Below are 26,164 nucleotides of genomic sequence, written 5' to 3'. Positions count from 1 at the left end.
TAAGATAAATTGCCTAGGAGTGCGATCGTAATCGTTGCGTCATGCACCAGGAAGGGATGCGTCTTAACGCACCCTTCGGCTACCGAAGCATGCAGATTTATGCCTCTCTCGCGACGTCAATGCCGTTCGAATTAATAGCTTCACCGGGGAATCTCTCTCTCTCTCTCTCTCTCTCTCTCTCTCTCTCTCTCTCTCTCGGAGGAGGAGGAGGAGGAGAATACTACAGACGCGTTCCTCCTATTATTATTTCCTATATTTGCAGAGGATCGCGAATAGAACGCGTTTGTAGTTCCGAGAGGGGGGGGGGAGAGGGAAGAAAACTCGACGGCTGGAAAATGTCCATGTTTTCATACATGCGTGCATGAGGCCCGATAGCAATTGCCCGGTAAAAAGAAAACAACAACATTGTGAATGGAGTTAACAATTATCTCGATTAAGGCATCGACCGAATGTAAATCGACGCTCGCCGGCTCCGACCTACGTGGTTACCTAGGTGGAACTGATTAGACGGTGGAGAAAATTGTTTACTCGCCGCTGCATCCCTGGCTTCGGCGAAAGGGAAAGGGGAAAAGTTTTACGTGAAAAGGCAGGATTGTTATTTCTGCTATATAAGATGCGCACACGTACATCGTTGCCTGTTGCGCCCGCGCAACACACACACCAGTCTAACGCTTCGTCTTGTACCTCGCTCTTTTTCCTTCCCCTCCGTAAATGATGCTGCGATAGGGCGAGGGCCAACGTTCCGAGGAGAGGAATCATCGGCCCTTCTTCTTCTTCTTCTTCTTCTTCGTTTGGGATCGCTTCACACCCTCTCGGCGCGCGAAGCGCTTCCCGTCACGAAACTACATCCGCTTTCGTGATGAACGGACTGCTCACGACTCAGGAATTTACATGAAAGCGAAAAGCAGCGTGTGTATTGTGCGAAGCACAACGAGAAACGTAAAGCTCGCCTCGATGAACAACGATGTACGCGTGACTCAACGAGGCAATGCAATGTACACGGCGCGTTTGGATAATTAGATAATTCGTTCGCAAATACATGTATAAATGTATAAAAGTATATAAATAATATATATATTTTTTCTTTAAACTATCCCGCGTGAAAAACATGTTACTTCATTTCAAGGCCGGGAGGCATGAAAGAGGCGCTGGAAGTGGAATCGACCGAAAGCCAACAGTTCTCTGGGAATTGATTCCGGCTTTTTCGTCACATATATCTTCGCGGTTCCCGAGTCGCTGAATATTTTCGCGCACAGCGCCGGGTTACTCGGCGATGAACTCGATGAACTATCGTGCTTATCCCCACGGGCCGGCGTAGGCCAGTAGCAGCGCCAGTGTGGATTCATAAATAATGAGTTCGCAGGAACGCGAGAATAGGAGGAAGGAAGCGAAAGAATGATAGAGGAAAGAAAGAAGACCGGGAACGAAAACCGGCGCGGAAAGACGGATTCATAAACAATGAAGGCACGTAAATCGCGCGCGCGCGCACGGAGGCCACTCGCTGGGATCTCTCTCGTTTGCGAAGGATTTTTCACAGACCCGGCGCGAATACCTGCGTTTCTTTTCTCGATATTTTATCCGCCGTATGGACCGTGAAATTGACGAGGAATTCGTTCTTCCGTGAGAAAGAGCCGGCAAATTTACACCTCGACGTAATGGCGCGCGCGCGAGAGATTTCTAAAATCTCTTTCCTCCCTCATTTTTATTAATCAAACGAGAATCACGTTGATTTCAGATACAAAAAGGTATGTCGTTGCACGACGTGTTGTTACGATTCTAGATAGCGTGGGACTGGCCACGACGTTCCGTGAGAAGCGTGATGGGCGCAGAAAACCCGAGGGATCCGTTGCCTTTCAGCGATCAAGGCGAATGATAACTTGGGGGATCGGTCGGCCGATCGATCGACAGATCGATCGATCCGACATACCGTACGCTGGAACGCACACCGAGCGATCTCGATAAATCCTCCAAGTAATTAGCAGCTAGATCGTCGTCGTCGGTGTACCATGCAGAAGAGACGGCGGCAGACAGGCGAACCGAAGACGGAACGAGGAGGGGGGAGGGGGAGGTAAAGAGGAAAAAAAGGGGGGGAAAAATATGATTACGCCGCTATGCTCCCCCGTGGCGGAAGGCTTCGTCCTAGTGCAACGACCTACGCGGCGTAGGAGCCCTTTCCCTCTTCGCGCTATCACAGCGCGGGAATAATAATCAAGGAGACGAGAGTGAGAGAGAGAGAGAGAAGGCCGACCTTTCGCATTCTCATCTCCATCCATCCGGGATTATTATCCAAGGTAGATGCCATAAATGTAGTATTCCAGCGCGGCGAGACTTGCCTCCCTCCCCCCCCCCCCCCCCAACGGCAAATATTAAAATGATGTATCGTCGTTGTAACGAGCCCTATAAATCAGTGGACTAAAATAGCGCTTGCCCGCGGGCAGCGCGTTTCTTCTCTCGTTCTTCTAGCGGGTCCGCGCGCGAAAAATTAAGAGACACCGAGCCGCGTCTCGCGTCAAGTTCACGCGCGCAACACAGCCAGGCGCGCTAACTAAGAGAGGTTGGGAAAATGTTACCTTGCGAAGGCGGCTGCCTCACGAAGGTATGAAGAGATCATTCTGCTGATACACGGGAAGATAGAGAGAGAGAGAGAGGGAGCCGGACTTTTATTAAGGCGCCGTGTATTCCGCTAGGAGCCACGTTATCATGGAAAACTCTGACATTTAACGATGGGAGGAAACGTTTGAGTTGAAGCCCGCGAAGATAGACGCGTACACAGAAACCTACCTACGGTCCGTACTTTAAGGTTTCATATCAGGGAAGCGGTAATCATATACGCAGCTCATAAACGGCCTTTCAACTCGCATCTTCATCTTCGTCTTCATTTTCCGCGGAGATTATTCGAGGGTTTTATCGCACGTAAAGCGGACGATTGGCGAGAAGCCCGCCTCTCGAGAGGCATCGGAGAAACGTTAACGAGATAAATTGCCGTTTCGAAGAATCTCATATATTCTTAGCGCCAACGCGCTAACAAGGAAGGCCATCTCGACAAAAGTTTTCGGGGCTCTCCCTCCCCTCCCCCGCAACTTACAGCGTTGTCCCGACATAGACACGTAGATCACGAGGTAATCGTGGCAGAAACGTTCTCAAAAACTTGATCTTCGATATTTTCTCACAGAGTGGGAAGGGAAGAGGCAATACGATGACCTTCGAGTCGTGCCACCCGTAGCCTCCTTGGATCCGACACTTCTTTGCGTCTAGACCGGTCATTTCGCATTAGGGGGATTTCATGATTGACGATCTTGCGCATTATTCAAACGAGATTGCTCCCTTCATCCTTCGGCGGCGAGCACAGGTCGACGGCGTCGTGATGCATCGACAATGGTAATATCGCGTTTTAAGCAGAAGGCGAATTAATTACCGCGGCCGAGAGCCGCGGGAAAGGCGACGGTCAGGAAGGATGTCCACGTTTATCTCAAATTGAGGGTTTCGCGTAGCTGAAGAAGTTACCGAGCCGACAACTTCATCATCATCTCGCATCAGGCACGGCTGTTTTCTTCGTCCCCGACGGAATTAACCTCGTGGCGAATTACGGTCGGACGAGGAGCGTGTAAGAAAGAGAGAGAGAGAGAGAGAGAGAGAGAGAGAGAGAGAGAGAGAGAGAGAGAGAGAGAGAGAGAGAGAGAGAGAGAGAGAGAGAGAGAGAGAGAGGCGGACGAAAAGCACGGATATGTCCCACGTTTAAAAGTGGCGGTTTGCACGTAAACCGGAATAAGTAAACGTCGACTCGCGTGAGACAGCGATACGGGGATAGGCATCTGCGGCAAGGTAATGGAGAGACACGAAAGGGAGAGATTACTTTTCTGCGGTCACACGAGTCGGATCGCGCGTGTAAATCACTCCTGTCCCGTGCGTGGACAACGTGGTTGCCAAACGCGCGCGGACTACCGCGAGGAAATGCCAGGCAGAGGAAAAAGATAATCGTAAAAAGTATAAAACAAAATGCAGGACTTGTACCCTGACCGCGAACACCGCGCCTTGAACCACCCAGCGGCGATGGGATAGACTTAACGACTTAAAAAGTAGAAATAGCGGATTAAGGAGTAATTATACCTGGTCGTGATCGTGGTATAACATTTTAAAGTGATCAAAAATAAAGGTAACAGCAAGATTATGAAACGCGATAACTGTAAATTAATAATAAAGTTATCTTTCCCTCATGATCGCCTAGGGTAGTAAAGGGAAACGTATTCTGCACGGAGGATCGATAAACGCCCGAGCCATTAGACATCTTGTCAAGAACATCAGGCCGGGATGAAATATTAAATCCACCGGCGAGCACTCCACCGGCGTACTTGGAAATAAAATTCCGAGCGAATGGATTTCAGGAAGTACCTATCAATTTCATCCGTTTGATGTTAGCTTGGCGGATATGCATGAATTATCGTGCGCTCGATAACAGTGTTTAGCTCGCGGAAAGGGGAAAATAAGGTAGAAAGGAGGAGGAGAAGAGGTAGAAGGAAACTAGCGGGGATAGGAAAAAGAGAACAAGGAGTCCTTCCGCAATGAGGCCGCGCGCTTATCTTCCCCGTAAAACAAAGTGGCCCGCGGCAACTCCTCGCTCCATTTGCACGAGATAATCTTAATATCCGCAGAGCAAGGGAAGGAAGAAGCAGACGCGCCACGATGATGGAACGATGATGCAGCCCGGACCCTACGAAAGCTAGATCTCGCGCGGGGGGGAAAAAAATCTTGCTCTCTCGCGAGAGAGCGTTTTCGTGTTTGGGGGTCTTCGCGACGTTCCTCGATAGTCGAGTGCCGGGACACGGGGAGAACGCGGAGAAGAACCGCCAATGGAAAAACTTGCAGCCGCGTCGGGCGAACATAATGAATCGTTCGGTTAATTAACCAGTCGGCATCGCGCGGATGGGAATGTTCCGTTACGTCGTTTCTCCGGTTTACGAGGAAAGAATTTGTCAGGAACTTGTCTTACGAGCTACACGGAAGCGGCGACCTTGAAGATATCATACCCTGTAGCGACGAGAAAAGCAGGGGCCGACGGAGGAAATTTCTCACATCTGGAGACCGGACTGATAATTAAGCGACGACCGTTACCTCTATCTCAATCCTGTGTCGAAGGATCTCGTAATAAGCTACATTATACGAGTTTCCGAGAAAAACGGCCTTGAGGCAACGAGACTCCGCTTCCTGGATGGAAAAGTCGACAGACTTTGCATCGACAGCTTAACGATTCCGCTAATCTTGAAGAATTTCATTGATAGCGAGAACTGGTTGCCTCGATCGACGCTAAATATATACTTCTTTGAAGACATATGAAATAAAAATAATCAGTCCGCGTTTGAAAATGTAGATAAGATACAAACGGATAAATTTTTACTTTATCTTAACGGGCTCTGATATCTTCGTGCGTAATTAATAAATATACACAAAAAATACACTATAATAATAAAATTTTGCATATTTAGAAATAATTTGATTTTTCAAGCCGATTTTCCATAACTAAAAATCGTGGTCTCCATTTGAATCAACGATGCTCATGCACATTTCGCAGTGATACTCAGTTTTAACGATACTCTCGGTGGTTTGCCATTACTTTCGGAGGTCAATTAAAAATTGCATATTTTGAGTAGATTTGAGTCTGGATTCTTGACACAGAGAGCAGATACTCAACTTAGCTGCGCCAGTTTTTTTTTATTCTGCAGTTACGGAAACGTCAGAGGAGAGATAGAGTAAGAGAAAGAGAGAAATGAATGTTACAAACGCGCGGGCAAAGCGTTTACATTTCTCGAAAACAGGATTGATCATTAACCGAGATGACGGTCACTGTGTATGCCGTTACTCCGTATTATAATGAGGCAAAGTGCGAAACTCGAGGACGGCGCGGTGCTGAAGGATGCCGGGATACGATGTGCGTCCTCGCGTTTACAGTTAAGTCGCTATATGTCGTAGCGGATCCGTTTAATCCTACCACGGCGTTTCCCCAGTGTGATGTGCCTCGCCACGAAGGAGTCGCAAGAAATTTATCCCGAAGAAGAAGAAGAAGGGAATAATGTGGAGATACAGAAGCGAGGTGGCATCGCGCGCCGACCGTTACCGTTGCCGACGTACGCCAGCGATCTAACGTAACTTACGGACGTGAGTCGCATGTTGAAACCGCCACACGGTATCACATTCGCTTATAAAGAGTGGGTGCAGTTTGCGTGCAGCTCTTGAGAAAAGAATCCCGAAAAATGCGTCAGACTTAATAATGTCCAAACACGAAAACATCAATTTGATCGCACTTAAAACTTACACTGATAGAAAAATATATGATATTTACGACTATAATTGCATAGTAAAATAATTATAGTTAGGAATATCATTTATATAGAAATTATTACTATAATATTGGTAATAATAACTATAATTTACATTGTTGAACAACTATAAAATATGGTTGGGGTCCCCAATGGACCATAAATTTATAGTTGGTTTAAACTATATCATAGTTCTCATAATATTAGTTTATGCAACTTGTGATATGGTTGCAATAACTAAAATGAAGATTTTTATACAGTTAGTTGTACCATAAAATGCTAATTATAAGCATTTACCATAAATACATAGTTATTATTACCAATATTACAGTAATAATTACTATAAAAATGATATTCCTAACTATAATTATTATACTATGCAATTATAGTCGTATCATATATTTTTCTATTAGTGTAGCTATATATACAGATTAGACAATAATTTTATATTGGCGAGACTACACAGTAAAACACATTTTGTATTTATTTTAAAAACGATTTTTGTTAAAATTTTTATATTAAAATTTAACGTATTTGCTTGTTACAACATATTACTGTTGTGTTAATTTAAGTAAAGTGTTAAGTTATTAGAATTACACTGAAAAAAGTGTAAAAGTAACACAATGGGCACGTGTTTTTAATTTTACACAATAAATATGTTTCTTGTTATCAGTGGCAAAATTTATCTGTTGAAATTAACAAAAAAATGTTGAATTTATTCTATAATATAAGAACGACTGTTATTTCTCGACTTGATCTCGTAATATGTTACATTAATGTTATAATAGTGTTAAAGTAATATGTTTACTTTGACATAATTTTCTCGTTAAATTGTTACATTAAAATTATCAAATCATAAAATTTACATTTGTTTTTATGTTAAAATATAACAATAATATTTACGCTATTTAACATATGCTTAATATGTTAAATATTAATAAAAAAATTTCTGTAGACCGCTTGAGGCAAGCAACGTCTATTAAATTTAACACGAACTTTTTTTACTGTGTATTAAAATAATTGTGTAAGACAAGCATGATAGCAATGTGCTATAAAAAGATTGATATTTTAACACTACACAGCTTAAATATCCAATATAACTTTTTTAATAATCCAATATAATTATTTGCGAATCTGTATTTCAGCAAAACAATTTTTTTCCGCGTAGCGATATTGTTCGATGTTATTTTATCACTATTTTTAAGCAAAATGTTCGATTACTTCGGAGCGCTAGAGCGAAATTCGTCCGGAAATTTAATTTTCAAAAAAAAAGTCAAAGAAAAAAAGGAGAGTCCATTCAGCAATTTTAAATTCAATGAACTTCTAACCCACTTAGCACCGGACTCGGCACCGCGGTCTCGTGTCGCGGTGTCATATAAATTTAATTACGCTGGAAACACCGGTTTGCAAACTGCCGACGACACGACAACTGCCGGCAAACGATACACGCTACCGAGAGAGAGTAGAGCCGGTAGCCGCCGATCCTGCCCATCCTCCGCCGAGGACATTACCTGGTCGTGCGCATGCAAAGTCTCGAGTGGCTGCTGCGGGGACAACTTGTCCCCTCGTCCCGTCGTCGTCGTCGTCGTCGTTGGGCGCCGTTGCAGCCGGCGTGTTCCGCGATTTTTGCATCCCGGCATCCTAAGCTAATCTCCCTCGCCGTTTTTTTCTCTCTCTTTATCTATCTCCTCATCACGTTCATCCGGCTCCTCCGGTCGGCTCCGATGCAAATGGAACGACCGGGAATAGGAGCTCGGAGCAAAACCAGCGAGGCAGGACGGCGAGACAAAACGATCTCCAGGAGGGACCTCGCTGTACTGCTCAAGGACACGATCCACCACGAAAGCAGACTCCGTGACAAGCGATAGAAGAAGCGGTCGGGAAAGAAGAAGAAGAGGAGGTAGAAAAAGAACAAGTCTACGACTAGGAGAGGAGAAATATTCGCAGATCCTGGTGCGCTCGCGCGTCCACGGTTACACGAAACCGCTCGTTCGTGAAACTTTTCTCGATTTAACCGCGGTGGTTGCTGCCATCGGAGAAGCTCGGAGTGGTTTACCGGTTGCTAGGAAGACAGAATGCGGAGCTTGGCGACGGTAGGGAGGAGGCAGGGGAGAAGAAGAAGGAAGAGGAGGAGGAGGAGGAGGAGGAGAAGGAGAAGGCGGTTCGTTCTCTCTATATCGTCTCTCGGGATCGCCCGGTGTGGATGCGATAAATTAATGCTCTCGGGGGCGGCTTCGCCGACGGCAGCACTTAGGATAATTTCCATCCCGTGTCCCTCTTCTGGTCTCGGGCGTCGTCGTCGGGCCGGCTCCAGCGAGTGCAGCTCGCTCCCGGTGGTGCGCGCCGTGCGGTTTCGCGATTTCGAGACGACGCTCTTACGCGCACCACAGAAGGTTAAGCGTAATGAAGGCCCTACGAGGACGAGCCGAGGCCCTCTTCGTACCGCAGGATATCGCGGTAGTTCCGCTTAATCCGCGTTAATCGTCCTGGCAAAGAGACGATTCTTCCTCTCGCCGCGGCTACTAATCTGCGCTCCTACCCGCCGATAGAGTTAGAGAGAGAGAGAGAGGGGGGGGGTCTTTTTATCTTTCCTCTTTCGAAATTAATACCCAACCGGAGTTTCTTTTTTCCTCTCTCGTTTCCATCGCGGCATACTGACTGGATCGCGGTAATATCAGCTCGTGTCGAGCGCGACGTACGGAGGAGCCCAGCTTCTGGATCGACGTATATCGCTTTCCTCGACGGCAAACGACCGGCGCGTTCGCAGGTTCAACGAACCGCTCGATAAATTACGCGTCTACGATTCTCCTCACTCCGCCAGGCGTTAGTCCCTCGCGGTAATTACGGATTCGCCGGGCGACTAATGGCTATTTAGAACGGACCGGGCGTGATTTAGCGTCCCGCTCGGATAAGTACCTGCTTCGCTCTATACGCGGCGCACTTTTCGCGCGTGGTATCGCGATTTGCATCGCTGGAAAAGCCGTAACCGCTGATAGGCGAGAGAGATACCTAGAAAGGGATAAGGGAAGGAGGAGGACGGGGAGGGGGGGGGGGAAGCGATCATCGGGTTTGAACCTGGTGCGCGATCCCGTCCCGGTTGGACATTTTTCTATCGCGCCGCGCGCCCCCCGGGCGCGCCTAAGCGCAATAAATTATCCGGGGATTACGCGATGAATCTAATTACCAGCGGTGCAATTGCGATTGCGATTCACGCTGGACGTTCGCCAGGTCGGACGTTCGAACCCGCGCGCGCGACTACGTAATTTGCATGTTAATGGAACGAATAATAATCACGCGTGCTCGAAGCGAGCGCGGCCACGAGATACGCCCTATGTGTAGCTCGCAATTATAAGCTCGATTCGAAAAAGCGACGACTTAAAGTGAAGCGCCGTCGAGCGTACGCGATTTGTTGATCTCAACACGGGGGAGGGGGGGGGGGGGGAGATTTGCGTGACGCAAAGCGTCTCGTTTAAAATGCGGGTCAGTGTCGCGGGCGGAGGGACCACTTTCACCGTGCTTCCTCCCTCAAGTTCGAGGTGATCTTGATCTTCTCGCGCCGCTTACGTAATGCAATAGTCGCGAGGAGGGAGGGGGGGAACAATGGCGCGCACCGGTGTGCGAATCAGCCGTCGGAGCTGGCACGTAGGAGCCGCCTCGGGACCTCACGGACGAGACCCCGACCTTCGGGGGACTTCCGGACGAGGAAAACGCGATTGCGCTCCCTCGGAATAGGAGAAGAAACTCTAGCGACGTAGCGGCGGTGTTTAGGTGCAATCCGCGAGCGATCGTGCGAGAGAGCCGCCCAGCGGTGAGCTGGAGAAACGAACCGCCGCGGCGCGTAATGAGAAATGATCCCGAGTTAATGAGTTACTCTCGGTTGACGAACGCACGCACGCGCGCGCGAGGCCAGTTACCGGGTCGACGCGGCGTGACGCGCGCGTTGCAGCACCGGCAGCGCGAAATCAAGTGTTTGCACCGTACGTATAATTCGAGAGAGATGTGAGCGCGCGCGGCCGGCCCGTTCCGGGGAGATGAGCAGCAACAGCCGGAGCGTCTTCGGCGCGCGTGTACACACGCGCGAGCTCGGCGCTCGGAACGACCTTGGGCAGGGAGCCGCTGCCGCTGGTGCTCACCTGTGACCGGTTTTGGCGCTGATTTGCCACCGTCGCACCGCTACCGGTAGCGCGGCGAAAGTGACGGCCGCCGTTTTTACGGAGGGAGAGAGAGAGACGTCCGCGGCGAAGTCGGGAGTCCGCGATCACTCGCGAGGATAATTGGACGCGCGAGTAATCCTCCCCTTCCCCTCCCCCGTTGCATGTCTACCCTATATACTTTTAATTCGAGTTCACGAGAGATAGTCAAGGATGAGGGCAGGAACAACGCGAGCGTGTACAACGCGCCAGTTCGCTCCGTGCCGAAGCGGGCGCGCAAATAAAACTCACGCGCGAGGCGTAAAAGTTTTCTCGAACAACGCCTCGTTAAAATGGCATAAGATAATGTGCCTTTTCTTTCCTCTTAATGGGGACCGACGCGCGTTTCTCGGTTTAGTTTAAAGGAAAAAGAAGTCGTTGCAATCGCGTGCCGCGTTTTATCCCGCATTCTTCCGTCTGTATATCGCCGCGGTGTATCAAAACAACCGTGATATACAATCATCGGCGGCAGCCGCAATCAACGGAATTCAATTCGCGGTAAAAAGCAACGAGATCTTATATATACGGGCATAACGTAAGGATAATGATGTAAAATGAAAACGCAAGAGGGGTGTTGGGGAATTACACGGTCGATCAACACATCGAGGAAATCGCGGGCGACTCCGCGCGCGAGCGAAGTCGGTTATATCATTCAGCCAGAGGCGATGAATAATACATTGTACAGCTTCAAATCAATTTGCCAGCCTACCGGGCCCGGCGTTCATTTCTTATTTGATTGATTTCGATCTCGAGTTGTTTTACACGGCGTTACCATCTCACGAACGGAATTGAATTGACCTAGGCGGGTATCCGCGCGAATACCCCGGCATCCGCGGCGGAATTACAGAGACGAGCCGCGCGCGAGAAATCAGCATGGGCAGAGCCCGGAAAAGTCCCTTTTGAATAAGTTTTCCACGTAGAAGAAAGAAAGGAAGAGAGAGAGAGAGAGGACGAGAGAGGATATTGCGCCTTCCTGCACGATTCGCCGCCACCGTCGCCGCTGCCGGCACGACTGCTATTCCCCGGAATTGCATTCATTGCACCCGCCACGTCGTCATTGCGCCGGATACACCGGCTTGCATCAACAAGAGCTGCATACTGTGTAATCAGTCCGTAGGCGCGCGCTTCCCGATTCGCTGCAACTAATAGCCTCTGGGCGCGACAGTGCTCTCAGAAATACCGTCACGAGATAGAGATAGAGAAAAAAAGAGAAGGAACAAAGAGACGGAAATAATAAGAAATTAATAACTGATTATATAAATAAGTATAAGATTAAATTCAGATTTAAATAAAAACTTTCAAAGACTCTATACTAAAAAAAAATAATGTTGATTTAAAAAAATTTTTCAACTAAGTTAAAATTTTGTCAGTTGAAGAATTTATGCATTTAACTTAAATGCACAAATTTCAATTAAAGTATTTATATAGTTAATTAAAATGTATAAATACTTAAATAGACAAAACTTAATATAGTTGGAAAATTTAATCAAATTAAAAAAATTTTTTTTTCTCAGTGTACTGAACAAATTTTCATAATATTTCGTAACATTTAAAAAAATTTATCATATTTTGTATCTACACACAGAGAAAGAGAGATTTCTTTAGATTTAATAAATAGTTTTGCTCGACCATTCCAAAGCATATACTTCTTTGGTTTTCATAAATTTTATACACATTTCTTTAGAAACAAAGAAATATATGCTTTGGAGTAATTAAACAAAACTGTTTATTAAATTTAAAGAAATCTTTCTCTCTGTGCATAAAGGTTTTTTATGAAAAAAAAACCTTAAAAATTTTTTTAGTTTCTATAAATTTTCTTTAAAAATTATAAAATGACAAATTTTATTTTAAATCTTAGAAATCTCAAAATTTTGAAATTCTTATATACAAAGGTTTTGAGAAAAGGTGTAGACTTGACTCAATTCGTAAAAAATACTTTTATGGTCAACGCTTGTTATGGAATTCATGCGTGAACTCGATAACATGCGATGGTAGAATGCAACAAATGCATAGCTATCGAGAAAGTCCTTGTCGGCATGAAATTATCATTATCTTAAGTGCAATTGAAGGGTCGAGCGTAACAGTCGAGACAACTTCGGGAAATTGACAAGTTCTGTGTTAAAGATGAAGAAGTTGGAAAACTTTATGCTTACTGTGTTATTTCTAAATTAGCCAAGTATATTAAAAAAAAACATTAAATAATTAAATAATTAAAGTCAACCAACGGGATTATAGTGAAGCGAAAACTTGACGTGCCCGAGTCGTTAAAACGTAATTATCCATCAATGTTATACAAATTATTTATACAAATAAAATAATGAAAAAATAATAACCCATCGAAAATTTTACAAAGATAAAAAAGATATTTCAAGTACATAAACGTATTTAATAATAATACGAGATTAATACAATTAGCCAAGTAAATTCGGAAAAAAAACTTAAGAAAATTCTATAAAATCTAAAAAAGATTATTTAAAAAATGGAAATGTTACGAATAATAACAGATAATGAAACAAAAACTGATAGATAGTAAAACAATACCCAAGCGACATTAATCGCGTTCTTGTGTGCATATTTATTGATGTCAATAACATAGAGTCTTGGAATTACAGAAAAAATGCAAACGGGGCACGCCAAGTTTTTGGTTCACTTTAATCCCGTTGGTTGATTTTAATTATTTAATTTTTTAATTTTTTTTTTTAATACGTTTGGATAAATGTATTGTTGAAAGTACGCGTTTATGTACTTGGTCTATCTTTTTTCCGTTTCAAAGTTAGCGCATAGTGGGTGCATTTACTTTATATCAATCCTTTTGTAGAAAAAATCAATAAGACAATACAATAGGATAATAAGACAATTTACGTAATATAATAGTTTTTTTCCTTAGACACACACACACACACACACACACACACACACACACACACACACACACACACACACACACACACACACACACACACACACACACAAACACGCACTTGGTATCTTTCTTTATCTTCTTTTAAACAGGTGTCTTAATACAATAATTTATGTTGCTGCAATATCACAAATATTATGATCCAATCGAGACTGTTGTACTTGCATTAATAGTTGCAAATATTATATTAAGTACATCTCTTGTTGGCAGCCCGCAATAAGACAATTTGTTAAATCATTAATTTACTTATTTTCTCAGTTGAGGCAAAGAACAGAAAAAGACAAGACAAGGCCTAATTTTACACATTTTTATCAAATAATCGATGTACACTAGCACTTACATGCCTATCAAAGTATTACTATTAATTACTATTCAATTATTAATTAATTTTTATTTTATTATAAAATTCTAACGGTAAGAACGAACTTGGAATTCAACTTTTAAAAAAATTGATATTAAATACATCGACTTTTTATAAAAAATCGATTATAAAATGAGCAACGAAAAATCATATTTGTAGCAAATGTCAGAAAAACAATTATAAAGCAACAAAATTTGTTGTAGATATCTCATTATTATGTCATCTAGATAAACAAAATTTAAAGTAATCCATTTCCATAATTAGAAATGGATAATACTACTAATTCAAATCTTCGTTAAAATTATAAGATAACGTAATAAATTTTGTACAAGCTACCGATCAGGTATTTTAATGTTATCTTGATTTTTTATATTTTTATAATTTAAATTTTGCATGTCTGTCCGTCTCTCCTCCCCCCCTCTCTCTCTCACTCTTTATCTCATTCTCTCCCTCTCTTCCTTTCTTCCTCTCTCTCTCTCTCTTAAATTATTGATCATTTAAAACGAAAAATTATTTTAAATTTTAGACTATCAGCAACAAATTTTAACAACGTAAATCACAGATGAATTTATTGCAACAAAATGATACAAACTTATAAGTCTTATCAATATTATAAGAAATAGTCGTTTTTTACTACTAATCTTTAATTGTTTAATCAAAGATTTATTTAAAAATAATTGACTATTTTAATAACACAATTCTTTCTTACTTTGGTAACTTTCTTCTAAAATCTATTTCTTTTTACAATATAATGTTTTATTATTTTATAACTAGCATTATTTACTTAGTTTTTTTATATTTATGCATTTTATTTATATTTTTGCATTTCTTTCAAGATTTTAGATTCTTTCAAGATGTTCAGAAAAAAATTTTGAATGTTTATAGAGTAAATTTTATATTAATCTATTCCAGATATATAGAAGTTGATACTTAATGTAGACAAAATAAACATTAAAAGTGAAGAAAAACTATAATTCAACAATGGACACATAATTCTTTAAATTTTAATATTAAATAATCAGAAATAACTAATAAAGTTAAGAAAACGCAATAGAGAGATGCCTATAATTCAATTAATCAACGACTATCGTAATTATAAAAATAAGAACAAAATGCACAAAATTAAATATGTAAAAGACATTATACAAGATCTGGAAAACTATGGACCAGCTAGTTTAATACACATTGCTATTCTGAGTAACATACTTAAAAAACGCATTAATATATGGAATGCTAATGGTAATTTAAATAAGATCATCGGAAGGAAAAAATTGGGACCATCTATAGATATTGAATATCACGCAAACAATTCTGAACAAATTGGTAAGTTATTAATTAAATAACTACAAAAAAAATTGATAAAGTTGTTCTGATTTATAAAATTTTATGACTGAATTAAAAGAGATTTTAATTTCAAACAGTTACGTTTTAATCTAATTAAAATAAAATTGAAAAAATAATTTATCTTCTATCTGAAAACAAACTTTTACCACAAGCCTTTTTTTCACATTAATAATTATGTAAAAAATAACACATTATCTGTACAAACTTGGGTTACTCGTGTCTCATTTTTTATTTATTTATAGTAATTAAACAATGTCTAAATGTTAATTTATTTATAGTGATTTAAAAAATCTCTAAATATTCGTACATATTTTTAAACTATCAAAAGATGTTTGGTTATTTTGGAAAAAGACAAAATTTATACTAATTTATTATTCAAAATTAGTCACCAATTGAGTCCCATACAGCAGAGAACATAGTAACCACATTGCAGCAATGTTGTAATCAGGAAGAAAAATGAGAGCGATTACACTAGTGATTAAGAAAATCGTGCGAATTCGCATCACATCTATTTTTCATACACGTAGAACTACGCATGGTGTAAAGATATAAGGTGAAACATCCCCGTAGAATCGTGGATGCGCACTCGTTCAAATTAATGGCGAACCAATCGAATTTAGCGAAAATTTTGTATTTAATTTTTGATTGGTTTTTCCTGCTATTATGCGCAGTGCTTCACCTTATATTACATCATGGAACTACGTAGCCATATCCACTTTTTGAGAAAATAATACGCTATTTCTGGTTTGCATTCGTGTTACATCCACAATCAACGATATGCTATATTTCGATTTTATGTTTACAATGATTTTATATATTACTGTTAAAAGATGTTTACGCAAATTTTTTTCAAATAGATCATAGAAACATTAAAATTACTAAAAATTGAATACTAATATTCAACCAACAATACGGAAAAAGTAATTAAATTTTAAAATTAAAATTTAAATCAATTAAAGATAAAAAATTAAATAAATAATACACACACACACACACACACGCGCGCGCGTGCACACACACACTAATAAATCAACACTAATTGTTGTAGAAAAGAGGTGTAAGTTTACGCGTATAATATAAATAATTTAAATTTTGTAATATAAATTTAAACAATATTTTTTAAAAATTATATGTTAATTTAATTGTATAATATATTCGTATGTGTGTGGTTTGTAATATAAAAAGTATTTGATGTATGAGTGTGTGCGTTAAATAAAACAAGTTTGACAGTAATAACTATAATACAATAATAATAAGTAAGTTAAACCTTGACCGATAAATGTTTTAAACATGATATTCATAAGCTGTGATTGCCTGTTCGGTCTGTAGCGGATCTTGGTGCTAAATATGTAAATATTTCAAATAATTTATTTTTAATTTATAATAAAATTCAAGCTTGACAAAATTGTCGGTCCGCAGTTTATATGAGTTAAGGATAAATTAATAGAAAAATTATATTCAGCACCAAGATCCGCTGCAAACCGAATAAACAATCTTAACTTATTTATATTATGTTTAAAACATTTATCGGTCAAAGATTAACTTAATATTATCGTATTATAAATACTATTAAGCTTCTTTTATCTAACACGCACACACACACACACACACACACACACACACACACACACACACACACACACACACACACACACACACACACACACACACACACACACACAGACATCAAATACTTTTTATATTCATCAAATACTAAACATCAAATACTAAACACATACGGGAATATGTATGATACTATTAAATTAATATATAATTTTTATAAAAAATTACTTAAATTTATAAAAATTGAATTTAAAATTTATTAACTTTTATATATATATGTTCTGAATTATTATCTTATTTATTAATTAATTACCAATTACTTTATTAATTTATTTATTAATGATAACAATTTTTATTTTATAACAACTTTGTTGCCGAAACCGAATTTAACGACCCGTAAAACATATGGAAAATTTATTCTGGACTCAGTAATTACTAGAAAAATTTATGTTATTTTTATATATAATTTGTTTAAAAGACTGTTTAAATAAAAAACGGATTGATTTAAATAGTCACTAGTAGTACATTATTGCTTATTTTAACTTTATGCAAAATTTCAGAAAAGACGGCTTCTGACAGTTGGATAGTGTTACTCGTTAGTATATCCTTACGGCATCTTATCTTTCTATCCGTAATTCTTCTTCTCTGTTCGTTCCCTCTTCTTCTTTAATGTTAGTTTTTTTCTAATCTCTACAACTATATCCCCGCTTGTTCTTCCCTTCCTATGCTTTCTAAATGCCCCTTGTACACTCTAATCGTGACTTTGGAAATCTGATTCTCAACTCTTTTCAATTTTTTTTCACATAGTCTCTATTAACCATTACGTCCTATTTCTCTAGCTCTTTGTAAAATTCACGTCTCTTTTATCTTTTAGACCCGCCACATTCCAGAATACCACGCTTACGCTATTCCTCGTTTCATATTCCATTCCATTTCTATTTTCTTAAACATAACATGTCAAGTCATCATCTAACTATATTTCTTTCCCCTTTAATTTTCACTTATCTTTCAAAATCTTTTTCTCTTTCTCTCTATTTACCTCTGTTTATTCCCCGTTTTTCATGCCTATGACTAGAATATTTCTCCTCCTTTTTTTGTTCCTTTTCATCTTATACCTTATTTTTAATTTCTCAATTTTTGTTTTCCATCCTTAAACCTCCTTCTCTTCTTTCAGCATTTTCTTTCTATCGTCTTTATTTTTCCGTCTCCCACTGCATACGTTCAACCTTTTCTCAATCCTTCTACTTTATGTTCTAAACTTTAAATCGTTTTTCTTATCTCCTCTCTCTCCTTTCGTCAAACATCCTCCCTTTTCTTTAACTCATTCTTTATCTTTTCTTTTTTTACTCTACATTTCCTTTGCCACTTTTCTCATTTCTGTACTCAATTTTCCCAACTTTTCTCCAAATTTTTCTTTTACCTTTTTTATCAAAATTTTTCTGTCTTTCCTTTTCCCCTTTAGCGACCTTGTCAATTTCTTATTTTTTTTTTTTAAATATATCTACTAACCCACTCTCTCTTTTTAACAAATACTTTTCTAACATTATTTTTTTTATATGTTCTTCTACACTATCTCCTACTTAAAGCATTTTTTTCTACCCAACCTTCCTCCTACATATTCTTTCTCTGTACTACTTATTTTATGTCCGCTTTTCTAGTTTCCTTACTCGCCATTTCTCTATTCCAATTCACATCTCATATCTGTGTTTTTTCTGTTCCCGCTTTTTCAACCGTCTACTGCACTTTCCCCAACCACCTAACTTCTACACCTGTCTACTTAACTTCTCCACAACCTGTCCGTAACTTTTCTTTAATCCCTTCATTTACTCCCTTCCCATTTTATCTCCTTTCTGACCTTCTGCACACGCATACCTTTTTTTCGCTTAGTTTCGCAAAAACTCACTCTACTCTTTCATACAAACTTAATGACAAATTTTACCTTATTCAAACGAAAACAAAGGTTGTGTTATTTATAGAACTTTTAAGAAGCACATTAAACATTTTGCTAAATGACGCAAATAATATTTTTGTACACATAGCCATACGTGTATGCTACGTGCGTACCTTACACAAGATTGCGCACTTATCGATTATTAACATGAGAATAATATTTATAAAGAAAAAGTGTTTGTGTTTGTAAAATAACAAAGTATCTCATATTTGGTATTCTTATCGTTATGTTATGTGATCCTTATTCTTATGTAATATAATTAATTATAAAAAATTGTCAGTTTTACAAAGTATTTTAGCTTTTTTTCTCTTACATTTATCTTAAGATAAGTGTCCCTATTCCCGACCCTATGAGGCCGACAAAACAAAGAAATAGCTTTGTCAAGCGCGACTAAAATAAATTCGATAAAGAGTTTCATACTGGTAGATATCTTCATTCATGCACATTCCAAAAATCGCAGACTCAATCCATTCCGTTATGTAATTTTGAAGGTAGAGAGGAATTAAAAGCGCACTAGTGCGTGCATTCTCTACCAACCAGTTGTGCCTAATTTCGACCGGGCATGCTCCCATTATTGACCACCTTTTTTCAGAGCATGCAAGGTAAAGGTTTCAAACAAAAAATGAACATAAATCAATGATAAACATAAAAAAGGTACATAAATCATGAAAATATGTATTTTATTTTAATTCAATGATATCAAACAATCAATATTAGCTTAACTTAACGTAATTTGTGATCAAACAATAAAATTTATAATATTTTTAAAATTTTATTTTTAAATTTACAAAATTTTTATTACTTTTACAAATTGACGTTTACGTGTACGGTAATAAGGATATGCAGGCGTTTTGCTATGCCTAATCTTGAGCATCAAATAAATAAATAAAAAAAAACAATTTCTGACTGACTTTTGTTTCCAGATAGGTATGGCAAATTGTAACAAACTATTTTAGCTGATTTAAGGAATAATCTTAAATTATTCTTTACAACGGATTTTGAACGAAATATGGATTATTTAGGAGACCAACAATTCTTAACCTCCCTTTTAAGAATACGCGTCGATGGTGACGTGCGGCAAAAAATGCAAAATAAATATATGTAGTTATTGTATTTACTCTGCAAGTTATAATCTTTTTGTACTGCACAAATTCTGGAAGTTTTTCACTCTACTAATAAAAGTGTTGATAAATTGGTAGCCTCGTAAATAACGTTTCACATCAAAGTGGTCAATAAAGGAAACATGGTCGGGAATAGTGACATTTACTTTTACTAAATTTTTTTAAGTCGACTTTTGACACGTAAAGTCTTGAATGGATTTTAATTTTTATCTAAATTGTTCTAAATGCTTTTCTAGGTCACTGGACCCTAAGAGGTAGCAAAGATCCCGATAACGTCATTATTGATTTAAACAGCTGCCTTTTTTCGGTGATCGGTTCTCAAATCGAACAAGATCCATTAAATCTTCGTAAATGGACTGTGTTAAAACTAAAAAAAAGTTCTCAGAATTTGGCTAAATGGTTAAACAAAATTCAGTGGAAGGGGAGTGCAGGAGTATTCTTTATGATTGGCGGAGTAAACGGACGTGGACCCGAAAGTCCGAGAACAAGTCCCGAAGAAATAAGGTACTCAGAAAGGTACCCAGCAGACAGCCAGGTAGAAGACGCTAAAAAAATTCTGGATGATTCAGAGGGTGAACCAAGCGAAGTTGAAGGTGAAGGCCCAGAAGTAATCGGCCAATCTAGAGTGATGTATGTCGTAAAAGGAAGAAATGGAGGTGTCGGAGCTTATACTAAAGCAAATCCATGTAATGGAATATCTGCTCTTTGGACAGAAAACGACCAAAACTATGTCACTCATAGGGCATTGCTATCAAAATCGGGTCAAAAAGCACTACATAAACTTGACAATGCCATTCAATATACACAAAAAATACCTTTTTCAGAATTAGTAGAACAAGGTAAACGATTTCCTACAGGAAGCCATTGGCATAATGGATATAAAATAAAAATTGATGCAAAAATCGAAGCTGTCATATTAACTTTAAGACATCAAAAGGGTCAACGAAATGTCAAAAGTGCAAAACCTTTTATAGCTAGTATTATCCCAATCTTACAACATTTTGAAGAACGTAGATGTGAAGAAACAAGATATCCATTAAACAACGATATAAGACACGCTAAACAAATTCTGGATGATTCACACCGTTTAAGAAACGAGTTTGGTAAAAAAGGCCAGTCCAGAATAAGGCATGTTGTACATGGCAAAAATGGAGGTGTCAGAGCTTGGACTAGGAAAAATCGATGTGAGGAAAAGGGTGCTTTTCAGACAGAAGAAGATCAAGACTATGTCACTCATAGGACATTGCTATCACGATCGGTTCAAGGAGCACTACATCGATTGGCTGGAGTGTCATACAAGGATATGCAGAACATACCTATTTCAGAATTAATAGAACGAAATAGAACATTTCCTAAAGGAAGCCTTTGGAAAAATGGAAGTCAAATAAATGGTTTATTAGACATACAATCTGTCGGAATAGTTTTAGGACATTTTGCAGGTAAAGAAAGAGATGTATATGCAGCGCCTTTTATATTATGTGTTTACCCAAACTTTAAAAAAATAACAACAACGATAGAATGTCCGGAAATGCCTAAGACACAATCCAGGTACCCAACAAACAACAATATAAAAAACGCTCAAAAGATTCTGGATAATTCAGAGGGTAAAGAATGCGAAATTAATCCACATATGTTTTCGGACCTGGATCCAGAAAGTAGAAAGGGGCATAGTAGAGAGAGGCATGTCGTAAAAGGAAGAAATGGAGGTGTCGAAGCTTATACTAGAAAGTTTCCATGTGAAGGAAGAACTGCTTTTCAGACAGAAGAAGATCAAAACTATGTCCTTCATAGGGCATTGGTATCAGACTCGGGTCAAGAAGCACTACATAAACTTAACAGATCCAATCAAATTGAATTAATTGTAAAAACTGAAGAGATAAAAGTACGACATGGCACATTTCCTAAAGGAACATATTGGCATGCAGGAGAACAAAAAAATGGATTAAAAAATATCACATCTGTCCAAATTTATTTAAGACATCATCAGAATAAAAAAGGCGAAAAAACTGCAGAACCTCATATACTTACTATGTTCCCAATCTTGGAAGGCATAGAACCAATAAAGTGTACAGCGGAAGAAAAAGCGAAACTTATGAGAGAAAAACGAGCTCGTATAGCTCTCGCTGCATCCACATCTGAAACTGCCGTTGCATCCACATCTGAAACTGCCGTTGCATCCACATCTGAAACTGCCGTTGCATCCACATCTAAAACTGCTTCTTAAAACTCCTAAACTGCTCTTAAAACTGCTTCTAGAATTATTCCTAAAACTACTCCTAAAACAATAGAAATAAGAAGAAATTCTAACTACGGAGCTCCGAGTAGGAAGCGGGTTGCAAGGAAGGTACTTGTAAGCGCGGGAGCATGATATTACACAACTGTCAGAATACACATACATATAAAAATACACATGTAATACTACAGACTTACTAGAATAGACTGCTTATGAGGTGAAAAAATGGTAATAGAGGTATCCGTAACTGAGAAAAGGATAACTGTCGTTAACTTGGGTTGCTATTTCTTTCTAATGCAAAATAATGGTGAAGTATAGTGACCAATACTGGTGTCAGAGCGTGAGCGTGTTATCATAGTATGCATAGGGTGCATACTCTGACACCGTTATTGGTCGCTATGCTTCCTCACTATTCTGCATTAAAAAGAAGTAACCTAAGTTCAAGTCAGTTATCTTTTTCTCAGTGACGGATACCTTCACTACCTTCATGAGCAGTCTATTCTAATAAGTTTATATATTATAATAGTATATTATTATTATAGTATAATACATATGTTTATGTTATTATAGTATAATACATTATACTATTAATAGTTAATCAATTAATAGTATTATATTATTATAGTATAATACATATGTAATACATATAAAATATAAAATACGTACGCATTTCATATTTGAATAAATATAAAATTCCGTTGGCATTTTTTTATAAGCCTGATGTGTTATAGTCAATGAGATACTAACGCTAAAGAGCAGACCGCATTATGATGTGCAATAATTGTACAATTTATCAATGAAAAACCATTATAGAAAAATAATACGGGTCAGAAGTAAGGTGAGAAGACATATGAGATGCATTTTTATTTGTACAATCTTGCTTCTAGCTTTCCTCTACAACCGCCGTCACAGTACAATTAAACGCATAGGTCGCACAAAAAATGTCGAATATTAAACCGTTTAATAATGAATGTAATTTATTGATTATAAAATTGATTAATTATAAAATTAAAAAAATGTATTGATAAAACAAGCAATAAAATTGGAAACAGCTGAGTGAAAGAAAAAATCACACAATTTTGTCAGCAAGAGAATAATAAAGGAAACTAATTACAAAATTATGGATAAATTTTTATAATTGCTTTTTCCCTCTTGCAAATCTCTCTGCGTTACTCTCTTTTTCGTCCGTTCGCGATGTCTCCGACCGCACATCCATATATCATTCCAACTCTTTCTCTTTTTAATACGTTGCATTCATTCCTTTTGACTTATGCGTGAAACAATAATTATCTTGCTTATATAATTTAATCTTTTTTAAAAAATTGATTATTTTTCTAGTAAATTTAATATTTTTTATTATAATATTTTACATAATAGTCATCTAAAAAGCACAATATGATCGTTTTAATAAAACAACGGTTAAAAATTTTAATCCTTAAAAGTAATATTATATCAAAATATTATAATGAATAAACATCATTAGTACATTAATTATATCAACCGAAGTATGTTTGAACATATCAATGAACTGTGGATCGCCTATCAGTTTGCAATTGAAACTTAGTAATGAATATAATTCTTTTAGTAAATTAAATTTCTTAGCTTTATTTTAAACTGTGCGCCAACAGGTTTCTGCTTAGTAACTGCAGTAAGTTAAAATGAGAAACAATATATTTACCTTACTTCAACTTGTTGCATCGTCGCATCGAGAAAGATCTTGGCCCGTATTCTGAACTCACTTTTAGCGATAAAAGTGCCGATAAAAGTACTATAAAGGTGACCATATTCTGAACGCACTTTTATTCATACTTTTAAACACGAACCACCAGGCATTGCATAAAAGTGCATAAAATTTTATCGCAAGAATATTATTCCGAATTACTTTTATAGCACATTTATATCATTTTTAATAAATGTATTATTAATTGTGCCTAAGGCTACCTTTCTAGAATAAAAATAAAAAGTTTTCTGACATAAATCAAATCCAAACTTTTGATTGAGCCTAGCGTAAAAGAACACGGTCGGTCTCGCTGCGCTCTCACTTGGCGCGAAACCGCCCCGTGTATAATACGCGAGTACGCGACGTGTGAGCACCCGAGATTATCGGATCTCAGAAACGGCTAAACCGATCGAGTTCTAACTAGGCTCAATCGAAAGCTTGGGGTCGATTTGTATGTTTTTATTTTTCCCTACGTAATCTATGGGAAGATTACGACGCAAAGTCTAAATGTCAAAAATTTCATTTAAGATACATCGTCGTGGTCGTCGTCGTCAACCTTGTTGTCATCTAAAGGGGCGAGAGGCAAGACGAGGAAATGTACCCAGTCCCTCTCTTTTCAACGTTTTCACATGGGCGGAGCCCCTCCCCCGCCCACGCGTTTTCTGAGAATATATTAATTCTGTTTCAATCAAAATATATGGCCACGGGACCATGTTTAGTCGTAACATTTCGTCAATATGACAGATTTCATAACCTGTCAAATAGTGAACTTTAACAATTAATATCTCGTCTTGCGGGGCAGAGCGACACTTTTTTCTTGCAGATTCGTGTTCTACGCACCGAAATACACAAAATAGTGAAATTACAGCCAAATCGGAGCGAAAGTTCCTTTTCTCTATAATTACCACAGCAACATTTAACTGACCCACATCTCTACATCACACATCTCTTCGACATCAGTGTAAAATCTGAGCTTGTTACTCACTGATTAATGTTTATTTTGACATTGGTGTTGATGATTAAATAAATAAATGAAGTGTTACGTAGATTAAATAAAAGTTGTAAATATTTCATTTGGTTTATTTAATAATTACAGCAACATTTAACTGAGGCACACATCTTATCTGTCTCATCGACGCCAGTGTAAAATTAAAAATTCATCAAAAAGTAGCATAGCTCAGTTAAATGTTTCATTAATACATCTGTGTGATAATAAAATAATAATGCACATACAAAAGGAAAAAAAAGAGCTGGCAAATTATTCGGTTTAGCAGCGCCAAGTTTTTGTAGTAAAATATTTATTTGTATTAAAGTATTTATTTGTAATATTTATAATTTATTTGTATTAAAACTTATTTTCCAGCTCAATATTATTTCCTTTATTTCTTACCAATATGCTTTCTGATAATTGTTCTTTGCAGGCGCACAGCAGCCAATAATTTAATACAAAAAGCTAATATTTATAGTTTAATCTAGCTTATATTTAAAAATTTTTTTAAGTTTATCGTTAAAATACTCTCATTTTATAGTGTCAAATCTAAATAATTGTTTTGTATTATAAAAACTAGCTAAAGAATAGTAATAATGTTTTAGTTTCTATAAAAATATTTGTTTTTATAACTGGCGCAAAATATTTAGATATCACTATTTTTGTAGAAAAGTTAATTTGTGTGTGTGAGTATAAACTTAAAAAATTTCAGGAATATATATTACTTAGGTTAAATTTGACACCCTTAGTATATAATACTTAGGTTGAACCATCCAAAAGTATATACCACTTAGGTTGAATTTGATTAAAAGTTTTATCTTGAATAAGTTAATTTTTTCTTATATTACTTAGGTTAAACCATCCAATAAACTTTTTGTTTAAAGGAAAAACCAAACACTTGGCGCTTTTTTTTATTTTTTTTAAAAAGATAATTTTGTTGGGTGCATTTAATTTAAATGCACAAATTTCAATTAAAGTATTTATATAGTTAATTGAAATTTATAAATACTTAAATAGACAAAACTTAATTCAGTTAAAAAATTAATCAAATTAACAAAATTGGTTTTCTCAGTGTAGTGAACGAATTTTCATAATATTTCGTAACGTTTTAAACAATTTATCACATTTTATATCTACACACAGAGAAAGAGAGATTTCTTAAATTTAATAAATAGCTTTGCTCGACCATTCCAAAGCATATACTTCTTTGGTTTTCATAAATTTTATACACATTTCTTTTGAAACAAAGAAATATATGCTTTGGAATAATTGAACAAAACTGTTTATTAAATTTAAAGAAATCTTTCTCTCTGTGCATAAAGGTTTTTTATGAAAAAAAACCTTAAAAATTTTTTCAGATTTTATAAATTTTCTTTAAAAATTATAGAATAACAAATTTTATTTTAAATCTTAGAAATCTAAGAATTTTGGAATTCTTATATACAAAGGTTTCGGAAAAAGG

General features: G+C 37.9%; 1 protein-coding gene across 1 annotated transcript; it reads left to right on the top strand.

Annotated features, from left to right (window-relative positions):
• The first annotated feature begins 14,102 nt into the window (after positions 1 to 14,102).
• LOC118646179 lies at positions 14,103 to 23,112 on the top strand. The gene is made up of 3 exons (XM_036288537.1): positions 14,103 to 14,125; positions 14,695 to 15,105; positions 19,998 to 23,112. The coding sequence occupies exons 2-3, from the start codon at positions 14,841 to 14,843 to the stop codon at positions 21,983 to 21,985; spliced, it is 2,253 nt and encodes a 750-aa protein (XP_036144430.1). The 5' UTR covers positions 14,103 to 14,125; positions 14,695 to 14,840; the 3' UTR covers positions 21,986 to 23,112.
• Positions 23,113 to 26,164: the final 3,052 nt, after the last annotated feature.

The sequence above is a fragment of the Monomorium pharaonis genome, chromosome 6 (assembly GCF_013373865.1).
Source record: "Monomorium pharaonis isolate MP-MQ-018 chromosome 6, ASM1337386v2, whole genome shotgun sequence".
Classification (NCBI taxonomy): Eukaryota; Metazoa; Arthropoda; class Insecta; order Hymenoptera; family Formicidae; genus Monomorium; species Monomorium pharaonis.
Note: the sequence above shows the minus strand (reverse complement) of the source record. Positions and strands in the feature narration are given on the sequence as shown.